At 42.3% G+C, this 21499-nt stretch overlaps 1 protein-coding gene across 3 annotated transcripts in view; it reads right to left on the bottom strand.

The window, feature by feature from the left end:
* The window catches only part of MACROD2 (mono-ADP ribosylhydrolase 2), a 1872659-nt gene that overhangs the window by 130039 nt on the left and 1721121 nt on the right, over nucleotides 1-21499 (bottom strand). For all 3 annotated transcript variants that reach the window (XM_057312671.1, XM_057312670.1, XM_057312672.1), the window contains exon 11: nucleotides 19078-19161. In XM_057312671.1, the coding sequence (XP_057168654.1) occupies nucleotides 19078-19161 (84 nt within the window). The remainder of the gene's footprint in view (nucleotides 1-19077; nucleotides 19162-21499) is intronic.

The following is a 21499-nucleotide window of genomic DNA, read 5'->3' as shown; positions in this document are numbered from 1 at the left end:
ATAGGGCAGCTCTTGGTGGGCTCCCAGATAACTTTTAGGATGGGGCTAGTTGCCAGAGGACTCAACCATGTGATTAGAGTGTGGAAATTTCAGCCCCACCCCTGACCTCTGGGGAGGGGAGAGGGACTAGAGACTGAGTCAATCACCAATAGCCAATGATTTAATCAACCATGCCTATGTTACAGAACCTCCGTAAGAACTCCAGACAAGCTGTTTGGACAGCTTCCAGGTTGGTGAACACATCCACAAGCTAGGAGGTAGTGCACCCCAACTCCCCAGAAGTTCCTGTGCTCGGGACCCTTTTGGACCTCACTCTATGTATCTCTTCATCTGGCTGTTCGTTTGTGTCCTTTGTAAGATCCTTTATCATAAACCAGTAATGGGAAGCCAGCTGTTCTCCCTGACTTTTGTGAGCTGTTCCAGAAAATTATCAAACCAGAGGAGGGGGTTGTGGGGACCCACTACTCTAGAGCGAGTCATCAGTGGCCCAGTTTGGGTGGCCCAGACTTGCAGTTGATGTCTGCAGTGGGGCAGTCTCATGGGACTGAGCCCTTAACCTGTGCGGTCTGATGCTAAATCCAGATAGTTGACGTCAGAGTTGAAGTCAATTGTAGGACACTTAGTTGGTGAAGCCGGGGAGCTGGAGAATCGATGGGTGCCAGGAATAACCCCACACAATGGGTGTCAGTAGGGTTTTGAGTAGAAGTTGCACTTGGGCGTTGTGCTAAATGTTGTACAGTTTGACGTCACTTAATCTCACCAAACCAGTGAGGTGGATCCCATCCTTGCCTCCTTTTTTCCATAACGCAATTGAGGGCTCCAGTTAAGTAATGTAGCCAAATTCCCACTGACCAAGTGAAAATTAAGACCTGGCCTAACGACCCTAAATCATGTCCACACTCTGAATCTCAGCTCCTTTTCAGCGTTCAGAAAACACCCTAACAATTTACTGCTGGTTAGTTCTGGTCTGAAAGGACCTTCACCTCCCCAAGGTCTTTGTTAATCAAGATAACGGCAACCGCTCTGGGTTAGATTTAAATAGATAGTAGATACTGCGGGGTAGATAGATCTGGACAGATAGATTTAGATAGGTAGATAACCACAGGTCTGCTATTCTGGGGGGCTGTTTTCTACCTAGGAAAAGGAAGATTTCAAAACCCAAATTACACACGAGGCATGCAATCCCAGAAAAAGAAAGGGATTAATAGGCTTCCTGTAACCGGAACTGCCACATTCTGCTTTGGGGAGCAGTGTTTTATTACTATGTTCACTGCTCTTTTATTCCCTGAAGGACTCTTTCAACAATGATTTATCTTAATTCAACTTTTTTCTTTCTTTCTTTTTTTTTTTTCCAGGAAAGCAAGCAGTACACTTCATTCTGCTTCATTCAAGAGAAATGATTTGCAGTTGTGGTAAGTCCCCTTTGTTCATTTGCTTATTTGTTTGTGCAATCACTGGGTTACCCGCAAACGTTTCCTGAGTGCCTGGTATTCAACAACAACCACCAAACATCATTTCTCTAAAATGCTATAAGCCCTTTCATTTGCAGAGGTAAACATAGATGAGACTTCATGGCAGCACTTGTGCTCGTTATATATTTTTATAACGTACTGTCCGCTTTGACCAGAGTTGAGGTTTTATTGTAGAAATCTGTTACCTCGAAGATGAAAAAGTGGCCAACGGCCAGTAATAATTGACAGTTTTTCAACATAAAGAGCAAAAAGTGTTCTATAAACGAAAAAAGAAAGACACAAACAAACAAGTACATTCCAAACTTATATATGTTATGATTTTCAGGAAACTGACTTTTTGTTTCTTTTCTTGGCTGAAACTTCACTGTTAGCTCATAAGGGCTTATGATTCTTTTGGTGGGCACCTGTTAAAGGAATAATGGCAGACTTCCTGAAGGGATAGCGACAGAGAGATGGCCAGGAGTGTTTCTACACAGAGGAAAGTAAAAGTTCTAGATCTCTCCAGGGAAAGACTACACGTGGCAGCGGAAAAAATAAATTGACCATACTTTTTCTGGGAAGCTAGCAAAACTTGATAGCCTGGGATATGATTTTACTAGATTAAGTCAGTTTTCCATTCTAGACTCAGGCTATTTAAAAAGGCATTTTTATTTTCTAGAGTGTTTTCTGTGGAGAGGAAAACCAAGTATCTATCACCTAGAAAAACTAATAATAATACTGATAACAGCTATCATTTTTGAGTGCTTATGATATAGACACCTGTCAGACTTTAGACTTGTCCTTTTATATGTTTTACTTCGAATCCTTGCTCAAATCCCAGAAAGGATTCTTACTCCTACCTTGCAGAGGAGAAAACTGAGGCTTAGAATGACTTATTGAAGTCCAGAGGCCAGTAAGCAGTAGAGGTGAAGTTCAAACCTGGATCTGGCTGCCACAGGAGCCCGTGCCCTGTCCGCCATGATACGTGGCAATGGTGCCTCCCCCGCTGACTTTAGGCCCGGAAAAACTTCCCTGCTTACTATATGAAAATGCTCACTGTCATGTAATTAAATTTTAGGCAGAATTATATTTTAATTATAATTTAATTAAATTTGGAGGCATTCGAAGTGAAATCATCGCTATCTTTTGTTTTAGCACTTCATTTGCTTTTCATTCCTTGTCCCAGTCAGTGTTCTGTTTACCCACCAATAGTCTCCTCTAAGGGCATCTGCAGGTAGTTGAGGGATATGATGTTTTAATCATGCTCCACAGATCACGAACTCTTGTGGCTGGTGGGACAGCCTGCTTCAAACCTGTTCCCGTGTAACTCAGTCGCTGGAAACCTAACCCTGTACAGCATCAACGCATAAGTCGAATAAGTTGAAAAGGAAAAACCTTCAGCCTCCTAAGATCAATGTCCGAATTTCAAAATCGGGTCTTACACCCACAAACTGGCTCTCATATTATTTCTAAGATCCATTTTCTTTTTATTTATTTATTTATTTATGTATTTATTTATTTTTATTTTTTGATGTAAAGTTCGATGATTCATTAGTTGCGTATAACACCCAGTGCACCGTGCAATACGTGCCCTCCTTACTACCCATCACCGGTCTATCCCATTCCCCCACCCCCTTCCCCTCTGAAGCCCTCAGTTTGTTTCTCAGAGTTCATAGTCTCTCATGCTTCATTCCCCCTTCTGATTACCCCCCCCTTTCTTTATCCCTTTCTTCTCCTACCGATCTTCCTAGTTCTTATGTTCCATAGATGAGAGAAACCATATGATAATTGTCTTTCTCTGCTTGACTTATTTCGCTTAGCATTGTCTCCTCCAGTGCCGTCCATGTTGCAGCAAATGTTGAGAAATCGTTCATTTTGATGGCTGAGTAATATTCCATTGTATATATGGACCACAACTTCTTAATCCAGTCATCTGTTGAAGGGCATCTTGGCTCCTTCCACGATTTAGCTATTGTGGACAATGCTGCTATGAACATTGGGGTACATATGGCCCTCCTCTTCACTATGTCTGTATCTTTGGGGTAAATACCCAGTAGTGCAATGGCTGGGTCATAGGGTAGCTCAATTTTTAACTTTTTAAGGGACCTCCACACTGTAAACTGCATCCTGACGAAAGCTTGACCTGCAGAAACGGCACTGAAGGACGCCAGTGATGGAAACTTGGAGCTGGCGAAGTGGCCAGAAACCCAAGCCGGGAGGAGGCCCAACCGTCTCTAATGTAATGAGGGCTAGATAAGGAAATCGGCAGCGGCTGAACACAGGAGGAAGCAATGCTCCGCGGCTGCCAGTATATAAACAGCAGGCTTCTACAGACAAGGTTAACATACCATCCAAACCATTTCCAAGTGTCAACAGAAGCTCCCATTTTGCCTTTGCCTGCGGCTGCCACTGAATGAAGCTACTTGTCAACAGTACTTTGGGCATACCTTTGACCCCCTGTCCAACAATTTGGAAATGTGGAAATGGCATTTTAAAAAGTGAGCACGCAAATTTAAAAAAACTGAATTCCACATTGCCTTCCAGCGCACTCTCGTTTAGACTGACGGTACTGCTGACTTTCTCTAAGTCCTCCGTGTACTGCCTGCGGGACCTCTTTCCCCAAGTGCACGGACTGTCGCACCATGTCTTTTCTTTCTTCTTTCTTTCTTTCTTGTCTTTATTTCTCCATCTGATGTTTTATCTCTTCTCCACTGCATTGATTTTCATTTTCAATATCCTTGCTCCAGTCACTTTCACTTGACTTGCTTCTTTCCCATTCTCAGCATTTATCTCTGGTTGGGTACCCCTTAGCTATCGCTTCTCCCTACACCTCCCAGGTTCAAGGTGGGATTTTAAGGCAGTGTCAACGCTTCCCTGCAAATTCACTCTGATACGCACGGACTGGCTTGTGGAGCCTCACCTGTAGTGGCCACCATTTCAGGGTCTCAGACAGGCAGAGCTCTGTGGCGATCATCATCAGAAAGTGCCTACTGAGTATATCACCACATGTATGAAGATACTTTCTAAAGAGAACTTCATAGACAGTTCTGGAATTGCCTTTTATTCTAGTTTTCATTTCCTTGATATCATCAAAACTGTCTCTTAGAGGAGAAGAGTTCAAGATTTTAAAAAAATACGTATATATATATATGTGTGTGTGTGTGTGTGTGTGTGTGTGTGTGTGTGTCCTTTGACTTGGCTACAATAAAATCCCCAATTTCCTATTACTCCTCTGATGGCACACATTCAAAATGCAAATTTTCATACACAAAGGAAGAATAACTCTTGAAATAACGTGTGGTGCCGTTGAGGACTTGAAGCTCACACTTGAGTTAGTAGAGCTGCATAGACAGCAGAGTGCGACTGCTCAGCAAAAGCCACAGAATTTAGAGTCAGCAAATTTTGTAGGAGAGTAATTTTAAACAGGAAACAGAAATGGTGAGTATATGATGGCATAACTGAACTTCAACCTTTAGCAGAACCAGGGGCTCTGGAAGAGCCCATCAAGATCATAGAGATCAAATCCTTCATTTGACAGAAATCAGAGATTTATTAAAGTCAATCAGCACAGGCAGGAATCCAGAGTGTTTATTCCCCCAACTCTACCCACTCTTGATCTCCCCACTTTTGAATCCTAAGCTCCGTGATTATATACAATAGATATTAAGACTTCCATACTCACATCTTCCTATCTGTGCTTGCTTTCCATTAGTAGTCTCCAGTATTTTCTTCAGGATCTCATTGCACAAAGTTTTGAAAATGAAATTTTATGTATGTATGTATGTATGCATGTATGTATAATGGGTATTGGAGCAGATTGTCCCATTCCATATAGATAGATATAGATATAGATATAGATATTTGTAATGTGACATTGACAATCTCCATCAAGAGGTTCCCTTGAGCCTGGGAGGACTTGTTAACTGTGTCAACTGATGTGAACGTGATGAGAATGTAGTCAAAACGACATTGTATAGCTTTAGAGAACTAGGCCATAGAAGATGATGTGAATTCCAATCGGCTCGTGATTAGAGATATGCACCTTGGGAGCTCTGAGTCAATGTCTAAGAATGTCCTGAAGCTCCTCATGCTGGTAGATCACATGGAGGGAACTACATCAAGCTAGAGAGATGCCCAAGGAACCCCAACTGTTCCAGCCTTCTATTGTTTGAATCTCCCCAGCCCCGGGCTCAGACAAGCGAGTGAGCAAACATCTGATGATTCCGTCTCCCAATTTCTGAGCTACTCTAGCTGATGCCGAATGGGGTTAGAAACAAGCTATCTCCACTGAGCAGATCTGTAGACAAAGTAAACATCATTATGTTAAGCCAATAAATTTTAGGGTAATTTGTTATGCAGCCAGGGCACCTGGAACAGACATTTTTCCTTCTTGCCAGTTGACAGCACTAACTTACGGGAAGAAAGTATTCAGGAGGCTGACCATCAGGGTGATTTGGTGCTTGTAAAACTCAGGAGGAGAAACTTCAAGCACGCAAACACTTAAGACTCCATGGCTCAATCTCCAAACACAAATCTCATGCGAAACCAATGAAAATGCAACAGCAAGGCAAAAAAATAACATGAAGAAGACCAACCAACCACCACAAGAGTGCATTTCGAAGAGTAAGCATTGCTGCTAAGTAAGGAGTAAGAGAAGAGCAAGACTTCCAAAGGGAAGAGAAAAGAGTAAAGACAGAATGTGTGGTTGAAGTGGCCCTGTGTCTTGGAGGCTCGGTCACACGAGGTGATAGGGATTCCAACTGGAAAAGACCAACCACCGTGCCAGCAGGAAGCACGGGCACGTTCTCAATGGTGTGAGGGGTTCATGAGGGATATTTTAAAAGATGGCGCAGAATCAAGGCAAGGAATAAAGGACAGTGAAGCTCTGCAGGAGCCATTACCATCTCCAGGCCTGAGAGGAGGGAAGGAGTGGTTGGTTAACTAGAAGTGGAGAGGGCCACCTATAGGTGCTGTGGCCCTGGGTGGAAGAACACCGCTATTTCTGTCCGGCAGCGAAGGTCCAGGAGAATAAATGCTCTACACATTTATATTGCTACCACTCCCCAATCTCCTGTAAACACCTTCACTGGTGAAGTCTGTGCCTTCTCAATGTGGGGCAAACATTTGTTCCTGGCAGGGGAAAAAAAATCCTCCAAAAGACCACAGTATATAAACAGATATACAGCATATTTGTAGTATTAAAATTTCAGGGGAGGCTTAGGACAAATGCCCTAAGGCAGCTCCTTTAAGGAGCATGATAATGAAAAAGAGAATTAGAAGCACTGGCTGGCCAGCCAGAAGCTCAAGGGCAGGGGCCGGACAATGGAGCCCCTTGGCAAGTGAGCACACAGGCCTTCTTAAAATTCTTCCTGACCACGACCCTTTACATCTGGGCATCTACGCACAGGGACAGAGGGACAGAGGGCGGTCAGGATGGGTAATCTGGGGAGACCACCTATTTAGCAGAACAACGGATGGGGAGAATTAGCAAAATGACTGCCCACAATTGCAGTGAATCTTGCCATCTGTGTAGAAATTACCTTTGTTTTGGGTGTATTTTAATAACTATAAAAAGAAAGGAGCTAACTCTAGGGCATACCTACACTGTTGCTCATTTGTTAATTTGGTATTATACAAGGGACGAGTCAAATTTGACAATAGGGCTGAATTAAGACTTCAGAAATCCTCAAGACCACACAGCTCTTGGTGTTCCCCCCATCTTCATAATAAAATAAAATTTTAAAAAATACACACACACAATATTTTAACCTGGCCCCATCTCCATGTGTGCTTCAAAAATTTTTTTTCTTTAAAGGAACTGATTATAATATTCTGGATGATTAATCAAAGCTGAGATTTTCTCATTTATTTTTGGTGCCCTGCTTTACTGAAATCATCATTATCAAATGCATTATTCCCATGACTTGCTAAACAGACAGTGTCTTGGTGAGGTGTTCTGCCAGGTCTAAGTTTTGGGGTCTGGCTTCAATGTATAGAGCACCAGTGTGTGCTGAAGTTCTTTTTGATGGTAACAAGGCCCAGCATGGCTGGTGGGTATCAGTAAATAAAGTCCACACTCCTCTGCTTGGTTTCAAAGTTCTTCCTATTATAGCCCCCAGTCCACATCCACACTGAACTCCAATGTCTCTGTCATTCGGGCCCTTTGTTTCTTTCCTGTCTGTCTAGGCCCTTTTTTTTTTTTAAGATTTTATTTCTTTATTTGACAGAGATAGACACAGCCAGCGAGAGAGGGAACACAAGCAGGGGGAGTGGGAGAGGGAGAAGCAGCGGAGGAGCCTGATGTGGGGCTCGATCCCAGAACGCCGGGATCACACCCTGAGCCGAAGGCAGATGCTTAACGACTGAGCCACCCAGGTGCCCCTGTCTAGGCCTTCTGTTTCATACCTTCCTCTGGCCATCTTCATACTCCTTTTTTCCTGCAGAGTCCCTGTTCTGGGGAGAACCCCTGGGAACATTGGTAGAGAAGTTGAAGGCCCAGTCCCTATCCTTCTTCAATGAGCCTGGGCCTCAGTGTTCTTTCTTAACCCTCTAGGTGACTCTAAAATCAAACACTAAAAGAAGTTTGTGTTTTCAAATGCAAAGTTTAAGAAATGCTGGCATTTGGTCTCGTATCATACGACCTTACTGCTAGGCTTGATTTCCCAGAGTTCCTAGCCATGTCCTTTCTACCATTTTTTCACTTCTCTGGGCTTTAGTTGCCTCCTCTGTAAAATGGGGATATCACAGCACACGCTCGGTAGTATTGTTCTAAGGATTAAATGAGTTCAATGTGAAGTGCTTAGCAAAATGTCTGGCACATAAAAAGCGCAAAACAAATGTTAGGTAAAGAGCCCCTTCGATGTCTGGAAGTGCTAAGGTTGTTGTCTCAGTGCCTAATCAATACAGGTGGGCCAGTTGCTTTTGGCATTGAGAGACTCAGTGATCCTGGACCCAATTCTCAGGAATCGGGAGGCTTAACCCTATGATTCCCAACCTGAACTGCACATGAGGTTCACCCAAGGTGCTTAAAAAATACTGTTGCCTGAAAAAAAAAAAATGCTGTTGTCTGGGTTCCTCTGCCAGAGTTTGGACTTAACTGGTCTGGGGGCGGGACACACGAATGGGATTTTTAAAAGTTCCCCCAGAAGATTCTAAGAAAGAAGAAAATGGTTCTTTTCAGTGTACTTGCAAATTTGCTCCAAGTATGAGATTGTCTAAAATAAAAACCAAGTATATATAAAAAAAAAAAAACGGTGCTCCAAAGACGCACTGCGTCGAGTTCAAATGCAGCTTTCTGATTTGGTGGAAGGCTGGGACTGAGGGCAAGAATCCACATTTTTAGCATTCACCGTAAGTGGCAGCTTCATCTGAAGGAATAAGAAGTTCCCCCCTGAGCCTGGCAGTTTGCAACGGTTCACCAAACACTCAGCAAAACCGCCCCACTTTCACCCCACATTCTAGAACCTACCTCCCCAACCCTCCATCCCTTTCCTCCCAAACCCCTTGTCTACTTTCCTTCTGCCAGCAGCAAAGATTGTTAGAGATCAGTGGGGAGTTCTCAGGAGAGAGAACTGAGAAATGATTCAAGGGATGTGCCAGCATTTTTGTCCAGGGAGGACAGAGCACGCTGTGCTTCTGCGGATCATCCCTCAAGCAGGGCAATCCCTGGAGATGGAGTCATCTCATAAGGCCGCCTCTGAGGGCTCTAGAGTGGCAAGAGTGAGGAGCGAAGGGGCACGCTCGAGCAAAGTCTTATGAGCACGTGCTGCACACCCAGGTACTTCCGGCGTCGGTGGACTGTTTTAAGGCTCTCTCTGGTATCGTAGGAAAGCACAACTTTGTTATAGTAGGAAACTGAAATTTTGAAATATAACGGCAAAACCCTACTGTGAAAACCCAACACTGTTCAAATAGCAATACTTCTCCTTAAAGACCAAACGAAACCAAACCTTCCTCTGCTGAAAAATTAGTATCTACTATTACAAGCTGTCAAAGTTCCTTTTGGCATGGTGCCAGCACTGGGGAAAAAAATCACTCTAATGTTTTAACTCTATGAACCCAGGCACTGCGTTTTCGACAAAACAAATGCATTCTTTATCCTCCGTTTTGGAAATCAAAATAGGCAAATGGCGGAACACGTATAGTCTGAATTACTCACACACACTTATAAGACTTAAAGAAAAAAACTTAAAAAACTATGATCAAAAGAACCACTGTCGATGGCCTGATAAGCTGCTCTTTCCCTTTGGTGTTGAGTAGCTCACTCAGGATCACCTTTCATGTGAGTCCTCCAGACAATTCTGGAGGATTTTTAAAAGAAAGCTTCCCCATCTGTGAAATGAGGTGTTCTCAGAGGCCTATTTGGCTATTAAAACCCATGATTCAAAGCTTTTAAATTAAGGATGAAAATATTTACCAGGCATGAAATTTTCAAGCTCATAAAGAATCAATTTTCACGAATTTGATGGTTATGCAGAATTACAGAATTTGATATTTGGAGGAGACCTCAGGGATATTAGGTGAAGGGTTTGGTCCTGTGCCTAAGAGACGAAAACAGAACTCAGGTATAGTGGTTTCTAGTTCGGGGCTCTTTCCCTGAGCTTACAACCATATTTCCCCTTTCTTTGCTTCCTTGCCTCCCGTCCTACTTTCTTTTCTTCTTTAATTTCTTTCTTGCCTTCATCATCCATGACAGTAATTCCACCATCAGCCACTAACTGGGAAATTACTGACTGAAAGGAAACAAAATAACAGCACTAATAAACACCTCTTGTCGGGAGAGAACATATCGGAATCCACAGTATCTAAAGCACCTAAAATCATCTTTTCTGTGAGTTGCCTTCTCTGTTAATATACTTGTGATGTCTCTCCTTTTGTTGTTATTGATGAGAATTTTCTTCATGCCTGAATATTTTCCTTTCACTTGATTGGGAAGTTCACCTCAGGATGGGCTAATATGGCCTTCCTAGGGTGCCCCGAACAAGAACTACCTGGACAGACACGAGAACTACCTGGACAGACACGACGGAGGGTAGGAATCAGATTTCTTTTTCTTGGAAAGTTTGAATTAAGTGGAAGCAGGATACAACTTCTATTCTAGATTCCGTGGTTGTGGAAAACATACAAAGACTCATCCTTGACTCCTCTCTCCCTGTCAGATCCCACATCGAATGCCAGTGAACTCTGTTGGCTTCACCTTTAAGGAATGTCCAGAATCAGATGAATTTTCCCTCTTTCCCCCCACTGCCATGTGGGACAAGCCACCAGTATCTCTTGCCTCAATCGACTATTGCCTTGTTTCTGACCTTAGCCACCCACCCCCGCCTGCCATTCTCAACACAACCAGAAGATTGTTTTAAAATGTAAGTAAGATTATGTCCCTTCTCTGCTTGAAATGTTCCCTTCTCACTTCACTCAGACACAAAGCCTAAATTCTCCCAGTGGCCCACCGTGCCCTCGGCACACCGATGGTCAAAGTGGAGTCTTTAGCCCAGGACACTAGCACCACCTGTCGAATTATTAGGACTGCAAATTCTTGGGTACCCCAGATTGCCTGAATCAAAACTGGGTTTAATATGGTTTAATATGCCCTGAGGTGATGCGCGCTCAAGTGTGAGACCCACCCCTCTGAGGGATCAGCTCTCAATGACCCTCAATGTCCTCTCCAGTGGCTCACACGGGCCTTCTTGCTTTTCTCAGAGTAATAAGTCAGACCTCTCTTTGGTGCTTGCTATTTCCTCTACTGGAACGCTCTTTTCCCACTTAGCTGCTCACCTTACTCCTTTATGTTCTCCGGGTTTCTTCTCAGATATCAACTTGAGAATCACTGAGGTCCAGCATATTTACAACCTTAACCCATCTCTTGCCTAAGACTCTTCCCTGCCGCCAACTTATACAGACGGGGGCATTCCCTATCTCCTCTTCCATGGTTTTCCTGCGTGGTACTTGGCTTGGGGTCTCTCATGCAGTTGCTGTCAAGACCTCAGCCACAACTGCAGTCCTCTGAGGGCTTGCCTGGGGCTGGGGGATCTGATTCCAGCCAGGACGCCTCACTCAAATGACTTGCAGATTGGTGCTTGCTTTTGGCAGGATGCCTAGGCTCTTGCCACGCAGACCTCCCCATAGTGCTGGTGGGGTGTCCTCAGGTAAGCTGCCTTACCCCAGAGCAAGTGATCCAAGAGACAGCCAGGCAGAAGCCATATTGTTTTATGACCTAGACTTTGATGGCCTAGGATGTCATCACGGGATATTCTGATCCAGAACCATCGAGGTAAGCCACTCTCAATTCCTGACCCACAGACAGTCCAATATAATAAATGTTGCTGTTGTTTTAAGATGCTAAGTTTGGGATAAAATTTCAGGCAGCAATAGATACATAATACTGCATATGTCACCATTTGGCTTACTACGTATTATACTTTATTTAATATTTTTTAAATCCATCAACTGCCACCCCCACATACCCTAGAATATAAGCCCCCCAAAAGAAGGGTGTGTGTGTGTGTGTGTGTGTGTGTGTGTGTGTGTGTGTGTGCCTATGTGTGTGTGAATTTTCAATGCCTAGGACAGTGCCTATACTGTCAAGCAGTGGGTATTTAACAAAAATATGTGGAATTAGTGCGCAGACAAGCTGTATATGGGTGGTGGGGAGCTATGCTGAGGTGGTTAGAGGAAGGATACTGTGGGGTATCTCTGTGACACCACTACTTTGCACAACTCCAGGGGACACCATTCCCCTGTACTGCATGTGAATAGAGACTTCTGAGGCTACAGCTCCATGTGAAATTCACTTTGGCCTTGACGATCCCCTGAATGGATCCCACACTCCCACGGGGAGGTTCTTTCCTTCATGTAACTATGAGGGAACTGACTTTGAGGTTAGAAAATCTGCCAACGTAGGAAGTAGAACTCACACAGTCAAGAACTCTGTTACAGTCATGCTGAACTGTGGTTTCTCCATGAGTAAGAGGGTCCATCTATGTTATCACCCAAACCAGGACACCCCCGACAGTGAAGGGGAATATTGCCAATAATATGCCAGTGACCACAGGCATAGACGGGGATCATTCTGGGTCACACAGCCCCTAGGCTTATTCTGGTCAGGCAGGTTTGTTCTTCTCACTACAGAAAATGCCTCAATATATTCTGCGAGCCCCCCATTTAAAATCCTAATGCTAACTGAAACAGGACTCCGTGGTTAGAACCACAGCTCTGTTTAGTGGGTAAATGCGGAGAGCGTGACTGTTGGGCTTTTCTACTAATCTGCAGCAGGGGGACAGCTCAGAATGGCCCTGAATCATGCAGAACATAAAGAGTATAATTAAAGCAAGATGGTGATATGGACTTTTATTGTATTCTGATTTTCACCATGGAAATTTTGCCTTTTGCTTCAATTCTTGGTATTTTAAGGTCTAGGGGATAAAACAAAGCTTTTCTTCATGAGAAAGCTGCTTTTCCTCATTCCCGCTTCTTCTTCTTCTTTTCTTTTTTTTTAAGCTGGTCAATCACTAAGCTCATTTGAGTGATGGCTAAGTCAAAATTATGACTGCCTGATTTTACCCTTCACTGCACTTGTCAAAAAATTAAATTAAAGATCATGCTTATGAATATAATGCATGAACTGCTGCATGGCATTCTGAAAGATAGAATGTCCCTTCTGTCTGGCCACTCACAAAACAGCATGTCACATGATACATTAATATGCGGGAAAAATAATAAGGCAGGGAGGAAATTCTGCCTCTTAGGAAATACGATGTGCATTCCACCCGTGGTCCATATGTCCAGAAAAATTTATTTTAGTCAAGACAATAATAATAATACCTCTAATAGCAATATTAGATCCTTCAAACTTATATAGTGCTTTCTAGTTTCCAAAATGTTTCCACATGTAATTTCATCTGACAAAAGAAATCATTAATATTTTAAAGTGCAGTATAGGGCTGCTTGATTTAGCATTGCAAGGGCTCGGGTTCCTGAAGAATGTGCATCCCATGTAGGCTTGTTGAATATTCTATGTAGAGGCAATTGTAGAGTGAGAGCCAAAGTGCTAGTGCTTTCTGCAAAAAAATATGGTGGAAAAATAGCATTCATTACCGAAAGCCACTGAAGGCTTTGGAGATGAATGTTTGGAGAAAATTACTGTTCTAAATTTGCCACTGAATTTTAGAAGCATAACGTCTCTAGTTTTTAAATGAAAATATGTTTTCGTTTTATCAATATAAAACAATTCTTGCCATATATATGTATATTTTTCAATTACACACAAATTTAGATAGTTAATATTGAACTCTTCCAAATTTTCCCGTCTCTTTTCCAATCCTTTAAGATAATTCCTGAGATCAATTTGACATATAACTTCCCAGATTATATATATTTTATATATATATATATACACACACACACAAATATATATGTATATATATATATATATTTGTTAAATACAAACCATATATAGGTACATATGTACACACATATATAGGTACGCCTGTATCTATTTTTATATGTATATTTGTGGGTATTTACTATCTACCAATCATTTATCCTGTCTATCATCTAGCTATCTAATTCTTGAATACATGGCTGAGCTGGTGCTTTTGTAAGGAAAGTCCTTAGAAGCCAAAAGTGATGGAGATTGAATCAAGATTTGTAAGCAAGCACTGAAATTATTGTTTGCTTTGAGGCATTTGCCAATACCCAGATGGTCTAGATTCTAGAACTGTGGTTCTCAAACTCAAGTATGCATGTGAATACCCCAAGGGCTTTTAAAAACACAGATTACTGGACCCTACCTCAGCATCTCTGATTCAGTAGGTCTGAGATGAGGCCCTAGAATTTGTAATTCTAACACGTTCCCAAGTGTTGTTAGTGATGCAGACAGGAATACTCTTTGATAACCACTAGCCAAAGCTTGGGTTTGAATGAGCCACACATGTGAGGCATAGGACCCGTGCTTTGGTCCTGAGAATAGTAGGAATTTTTCCCATCTCAGGTTGAGCATTCATTGGAGAGCAAGAAAGGAAGAAAAAAAGTCTCTTTGAGATTTCATAACCTTATAATATATATGTACTAACACGGGCTTAAGGACAAGTAGCAAACAAAATAAAACAAAAAACTCTAAGCCAAATATGTAGTTTAAGTATTTTCAGATATCTCAGAAACAAAACATAAATAAATAAACTCTTAATCCAACTTCAGAAAATCCCCACAAATAAAAGTCTAAAGAACATGGCAATAAAAAAGACAAAATATAAAAGGAAATAACCATAACTATGAATTTGCAAAAACAACAAACTGCAGAATTTGACTTACACAGACAGACTAGAGATATTGAAATTTCAGATACAGATTATTCTTTTAAATATTTTATGTGATTATTAAACGAAGAATGGCCAGCTATATTTAAAACAGAATCAAATAAAACTTGCAAAAATGAAAATGATAACAATGGAAATCAGATTAAATAAAGTTAAATAAGATCAATGAATTGAGTGAGAGGCTTGAAAAAAAAAGGCTTGAAAAAGATGCAGAAAGCATCAAAGAGAGAGAGAGACACAGAAAAGGGGGGAAAAAGCAGTGTAGTTTAGGAGTCAGGAAGGAGAGAGAAAGAAGGAACAGAAGGTAGTGGAGACAGTATTTGGTGAGAAATAGGAGAAAATTTTTCAGAACTTTACTAAAAAAAAATGTCCATTCCCATATCCAAGAAGCACAGCAAATCCTAAAAAGGATAAAGAGAAACCCATATAGAGATACATCATACTGAAACCGAGGGACAAAAAAGATAAAGACCAGATTGCCAGTGCAACCAGAAAGAAAAGACAATCTAAAAAGAAACAATTAGACTGAGATATCACTTCTTAACAACCGCAGAACTGGTAAGAGCGGGAAAAAAAATCTTGAAATGTTGCAGGAAAATAACCATCAACCTCAAATTTTTACCCAGAAAAACTGCCTTAAAAATAGCAAAATAATACTGTTTTCACACAAACAAAGCCTGAGAGATTTTCACTAAAGGAACTTCTAAAAGGATTTCCTTGTGAAAGATGGAGGAAAGACTGTGAGAGGAGCACGTTTTCTTAATGGTGCTAAGTTTTCTATTTAATTTTTTGTAAGAAAAAAATTGGTCCAAATTCCTGAGAGTTGGAGTTGCTGGAACTGCCATTCACCAGGGTGTTTTTCCAACAACTGTGCCTATAATTTGCCAGCTCATGGTTGGCTTATCATTTATATCAGATGCCAGCCAATCTGAAATTACTAAGCATTTCATTATTGGCATGGCATTGTCGTGGGTCAATACTCTGGTCCATGAAAGTTCAATCAAAACAATTAAAATGGAACTCTCTATCCACAAGTCCACCATACGAAAAAAATACTAATAAATACATTTAGAAATCACTTATTTCTTTTGATGTTCAGTACTTTAGTACAACATATACTAAAGGAATAAGGCTTTCAATCAAGGCTGCAATGATGGCAACTTTGCCTCCTTCAACAAAACTAGGTCTAGTTTCCAGAAGAGAGAAAGGGAAAAAGATTAGTGAAGTTGTTTCTAGAAAAAAAGAAGAGATTCTGACATTAACAAGCTGCATGGACTTTGGGCAAGTTAAAAAACCATTTGCAGTCTACTTTAAAACAGATCTGTAGAATGAGATAACTTGCCCATATGTTCACAAAATTCTTCTGAATCAAAATACAGTTATTATGGTTATATATGCCAGAAAATCTAGGTGAGTTTGTGTTCCAATTCCGTTCTCTATGATCCTGTCTGAGAATGGGCATTATGAGGTAAACTGAGGTAATCAGGAAGACCCGTGAGGGTTAGAATCAGGGCTGAGAACCCGAAGGTAGGGAAGAAATAAGATGAGGCCAAGTGATGGGGAATTAAGCCGAGTGATCTATGAATAAAAATACCAGATGTTTCTCTTACTAAAAAAAAATATTAGAGAGATGACTGAGTTGGAAAAGGACTGATAACTCTAAAATGGAAAACCCACCACAGGGAAGGGTCATGATCTGCATTACCCCTCCACCCAGGGATACAATATTCCCTTTGCATGTCTGGTGGGAAAGAATTGTAACTCTTTACCAGCCAAAGGTTATAACTCTTTGAATCACAAGAGGAAGTGAAACATATGTAACATGAATTCAGAACATAGTTTATTTTGTCAAAATAGAAACATTGATAGTGAGTGCCCATCATAGAATCATCTCCCTCCGGCATGTTCCTTTCTTACCATTTTCCCAGCAATTTTTACTTTTTTGTCCCGAAAGGCAACTTAGGAACAAACACACAATTTCCATGTTTCTGTAGAGTGGCTCACATTAGATTTCACCATGATGCCACACACAGAACGTCCCTGGTCACTAATCCACAGTGATGGCACTTTGGTGCCTCAGAGTGTATTCTGAGACTACATCTTTGGGTTAAATAAAGCTATATCAGCTATTCATGCTGGGATTACAGAATGATGTTCCTAAACAAGGGAAATTATTTAGGAGGCAAAAGCAGTTTTCGCTCATCTGAAGGAATAACTGGGAGGAATACCCTTATTCATTAAAGATGACAGAATTGCTATAGTTTCCGGCTTACCACGTGACACTCGAAATGACCACAGGCTCAGGCTCTGGAAAACAACCTCTGATGTGGGTTGGACATTTGATGGGAATCTCTAGGTGAGGTAAAGCCTCTCTAAGGAAAAGGCAATTGTTGTTTTGCCCATAACCCACTTCCCAATCATGACCTCAAGAGATTGTCCAGGAAATGACCTCATTCGAGTAGGAGATGAAAGCCCAAAGTTCGTACCGCTTTGGGCCAGTTAGAGCTGCTGGCCCTGTCCATGGTAATAAGTGTTCACCATGAATGATTTGAAGCTCTCGAGCACATTTAAGTGAATTAGGGCAGTGTGCACCTCTCACGGTGCTGATTATGATGGCAATTATAATAGCCATTATGAACGCCGGACCTGTGCTAGCCACTTTATACCTCCTATTTCTACTGTTTACTGTTAGTTGGAAATGTGTTTTTCTCGCTCCTCAACCAAAGGGCAGAGAACAGTTACTGTTGTGCCTTTCTCCTCATCCCCTCACTTATGCAAGCCCGGGGGGAAGAAACAGATCCATCTCAAGTCTCTCTCAGATCCACCTGTCCACAGAGAGGGCATGTCCTGGTCTGTTCTTTTTCATGTAATAAGCTCACCAGGGTAGCCTCTGTCCTGGCACCCAGGATACCAAGGACAATGGTACTTGGTTCTGAGGGGACAGAGGTTACGTCTTTCATATTCATGAGTACAACCCAGCATTTGGAAGCCTATCTGGGGGCAGGGCCACCAGACGCTCTAATCCAACCTCATCAGTAACCAAACTAATGTTTTTGGTTTCAAACTTTCTTACAGCTTTGCCTTCTCAGTTGGTACTGAACCCAGGTGAGGGTGAAGGCAATATCATTACTTATCACTTGGAACCCCGACACTTAGGCAGATGCTGTGCTCCCATGGAGGAGAGATGTTCAAGACCCCCGCCTCAAGAGAGAATGTGCTGCTGGGGATGAAGCTGGCTGACAGTGCCCACCGGCCACACTTCGGGGTCCACTGCAGCATTACATTCACACGGAGGCTACTTTCTCCCCCAGCCGCTTGCAGCCAGTGAGCGAGCAGGAGGAAGGGCATCTTGGAGCCTAGCCGTTCCTGCCCAGTGCAAGTCCACTGTGATGGCCAGTCTCTGCTCTGGGCTTCCCCAGACTTTCTCATCCTGCACCACAGATGGAGACTCCTCCCAGCTCATCTTCCTTCCTTCTCTCCTTCGCCTCCTCCTGCTCCTCCCCCATTTACTCTTCAAGGCTCCCCGCACCCCATACATTTCCTGCCCTCCTATTTCATCTTGGCATCTTCCTTCCCGAAGACCCAAGCTGACACCGTCAGTATTATAATGCTCTCCGTTTCCCAGCGGCGGAAGTGAGGATCCAACTCGAGAAACGAGAAAGCATAAATACGTTCCCCTTTAAGAGTTCACGCATACTCCGGAGATGAGAGGATCCCTTAAAAAAATACCTAATCTACATTTTAAAAGAAAAATGTGAATATCTTGTAGGTGGCACTAGTGTTGTAAATCAAAGAGAGACTGGCTTCATTTCTTCAGAAAACTGAGCCCAACTGAGCCTGTCCACTTAACGTAAAGATACGCTGGCTTCTCGAAAGTGGAAGAGAAGAAAAGACCGGAAGCATTTCCAGCACCCACTGCTCAGGTTTGAACCTGGACACAGAATGCGTCCGTGAAGACAGCAGATGATCCCAATAAGGCCATGAGCTACGCAGGGCTCCCACAGCCAGCTCTCCACCTTCCCCCGCACGCGACAACAGAGCACCTAACTCGCCAGCACTTCGCAGGGACAGAAAATACATCACAAACAGAAAATGTGTTTTTTCAAACTTGGTTTTTACTTTCACCAATTAAACCTAAATCTGATATTTTGTCCTCACATTCAGGGGAGAATTTAGGAAAGGATAAAGTATTTTTCTGTGATTTTTGAACCCTGAGAAACATCTGAACATGAGAGCACGCACGTAATTTAAAGGTTAACCAGAACTTTCTTTTCATGGAGTAATTTTCTAAAGACAGGAGGAACAGGACTCACCTTCACTAGAGTCTTTGGAACATTCTGGCTTCTTTGCTTTGCTCTTCTTGTGGGGTGGAGAGAGGCCTTTTGGCTCTAATCCCTCTGGAAGCATAAAGATTTAAAATATTCTTATTTAGATATTAAACATTTAAAATTATGTTGAAGTTTAAAGTCCCCCCTCCCTTTTTTTTTTATTCCTCAGTAAACCCACATGTATAGTGAAGCTTGATCACAGATTCATTTGTCATTTTGGCTGAGCTAAATTTTGGCAAGAGCCTGTGATTCTCCAGGGTACACAGACTGACATTAAAGCCTCAGCTTCACATCTTTTTGTGACCATCATTAATGATTCCCACAAACGTGAAATCCTAAATGCTTTTTTTTAAATTAAAAGAAATTTTCCATAAGGCAACCCCAAATTATTATTTTTTTTCTCCACAGGAGTTTGAGTTAAAACCTCACGGATTAACTGACAGTTGCCAAAATGCAATTTCATTTTACTAAATCCTCAAAGTAGAGCTTGATCGGCTGCAAAGTCATCTCATCTCGGGGTGCTGGGGTGCAGCTTGAAATTATCCTCCTTCTATTTAACGGATTTCTTTAGTCATCCAAATTCTAAACAACTGCTATATGCCCCCAATTGAATTAACATGTTTCCCACTTTTCTCAATCCTTCCCAATACCCTCTGGGGCAAAGTCTATCCAAGGAGGCTGATAATGTAAATTCTGAAGATAGAAAAAAAAAAAAAAATTTGAAGACAGTTTTAGGAAAAGTATCTCTAAATTCATCCCCTTCAGAAACAGATACTTTGTTAGGCATTAATTTGTATTTCCGGTCCTGGTCTCTCTACTAAGCTCAAAGCTTATGTCTTCAACTGCTTACGTGGCAGCTCGTTTTGTATTTGGACTGGCTGTCTTCTCTTTGCACCTCCAGATCCACTCTCCCTCTACCCCACCTCCCACCCACGGTGCCCTGGGAGACTGATCTCTACGTACTAGGGAAATTTCTGGCTTTCTTCCTAGCCTACCAGTAGCCTTCAAGTGTTTATTGTACCCCTCTATCTCAGGTCACAGCCCCAATCAGTTGGCTTTCTCCACATGACCCTCTCTGTCTCCTGTGTCCTATAACTACCCCTTCCCCCATTGTCCTTTCAGGGCTGGGATTTAATGGTGCCTCCCTCTTTCCAGCCCTCATGATTTCCCTTCACTGGGCTCTCATCAAGCATTTCAAATTTATGTAAATAATCCCATTAGGCATTTCCAACAGCACTGCTGGAACAATACCTTTGATGTTCTCTCCATAGTATATGGAGAGTATATTCTCAACCCAGGAATTCAAACCCACAAACTGAGACATTGTCCTTAATATTTGCTTTCAGTCACTTTTCCAGGAAGGTCCTCGGAAGTCCTATCAGCTCTGCTCCAGAATACCCCATATTCATCTGCTGCGCTCGTCCTTTGCAATCATCACCCTAATCCAAACCAGCAGCATCTCTTACTTGAGTTCCTGTAGTAACATCCTGGCTTCCTAACCTTCTTGAAACTATTCCCCATGTAGCAGCCAGAGTTATCCTCTAAACATAAACCCGATCCTGTTGCTCACCTGTTTAAATACCACTGGTCTTAGATAAGATCCCAATCCCATTCCCTGGGCCAGGACACATGCCCCTCGGGCTCTACTTACTGCTCTAGCCTCGCCTCTCGCTTGCTCTTTGGCTTCAGATGTGTTGGCTGCCTTTGTGGGTTCTTCCATCGTTACTAGGCTGCCTTCTGCCTTAGAATCGTCACATCTGCTGTTCTCCCCTCCCACTCCGAAAACACACATTCATATGTCTACCTCCTTCTCACCTATTAATCTCAAATCAAATTCACCTCCCAAGAAAGGCCCTCCGTGAATTCCTAATACGAAGGATGCCTGCAAGGGAAATCTCTCTCAAATACATCACTGAATGTATCTGAAATTATCTTGTCTCCTTCTTTCTTGATTGTGTATCTCCCTTCTCCATCCCACCTCCTAAGAATCTAAGTTCCTTGAGAAGAGGACATTTGTCTTTCCTAATCTCTCTTGTGTCCCCGGTACATAGTAGTGTCTTGAGAATTTCATTTCCAATTCGGTTTTCTTTCCCCCCTTACTCAGGCCTTTCTTTAAGGCCAAGATATAATGGGGCCCATGCCTAATTCTTACTCTCTTAGCAGCTGTCGCCTTATGCCAGGATTCTAAAATTACACTACAGAGCTATGGCGACTCATTTTTCTTTTCCCATTTATTAAAAAAGGCACAGAACAAAAAATTGCATTTGATAGATGTGCTATTAAAAACTTCGGCATTATGGACTACTAAGATTTTTGGACACTAAGTAGGGTTTCCGCGGTTGCAAGTAAGTCACATCTAAGATCATTACCATGGCCAGGGTGAAAAATTCTGCCAATGATTACATTA

This window comes from Ursus arctos, unplaced genomic scaffold (assembly GCF_023065955.2).
Source record: "Ursus arctos isolate Adak ecotype North America unplaced genomic scaffold, UrsArc2.0 scaffold_16, whole genome shotgun sequence".
NCBI lineage: Eukaryota > Metazoa > Chordata > Mammalia > Carnivora > Ursidae > Ursus > Ursus arctos.
This window is presented reverse-complemented; position numbering and strand designations above follow the sequence as displayed.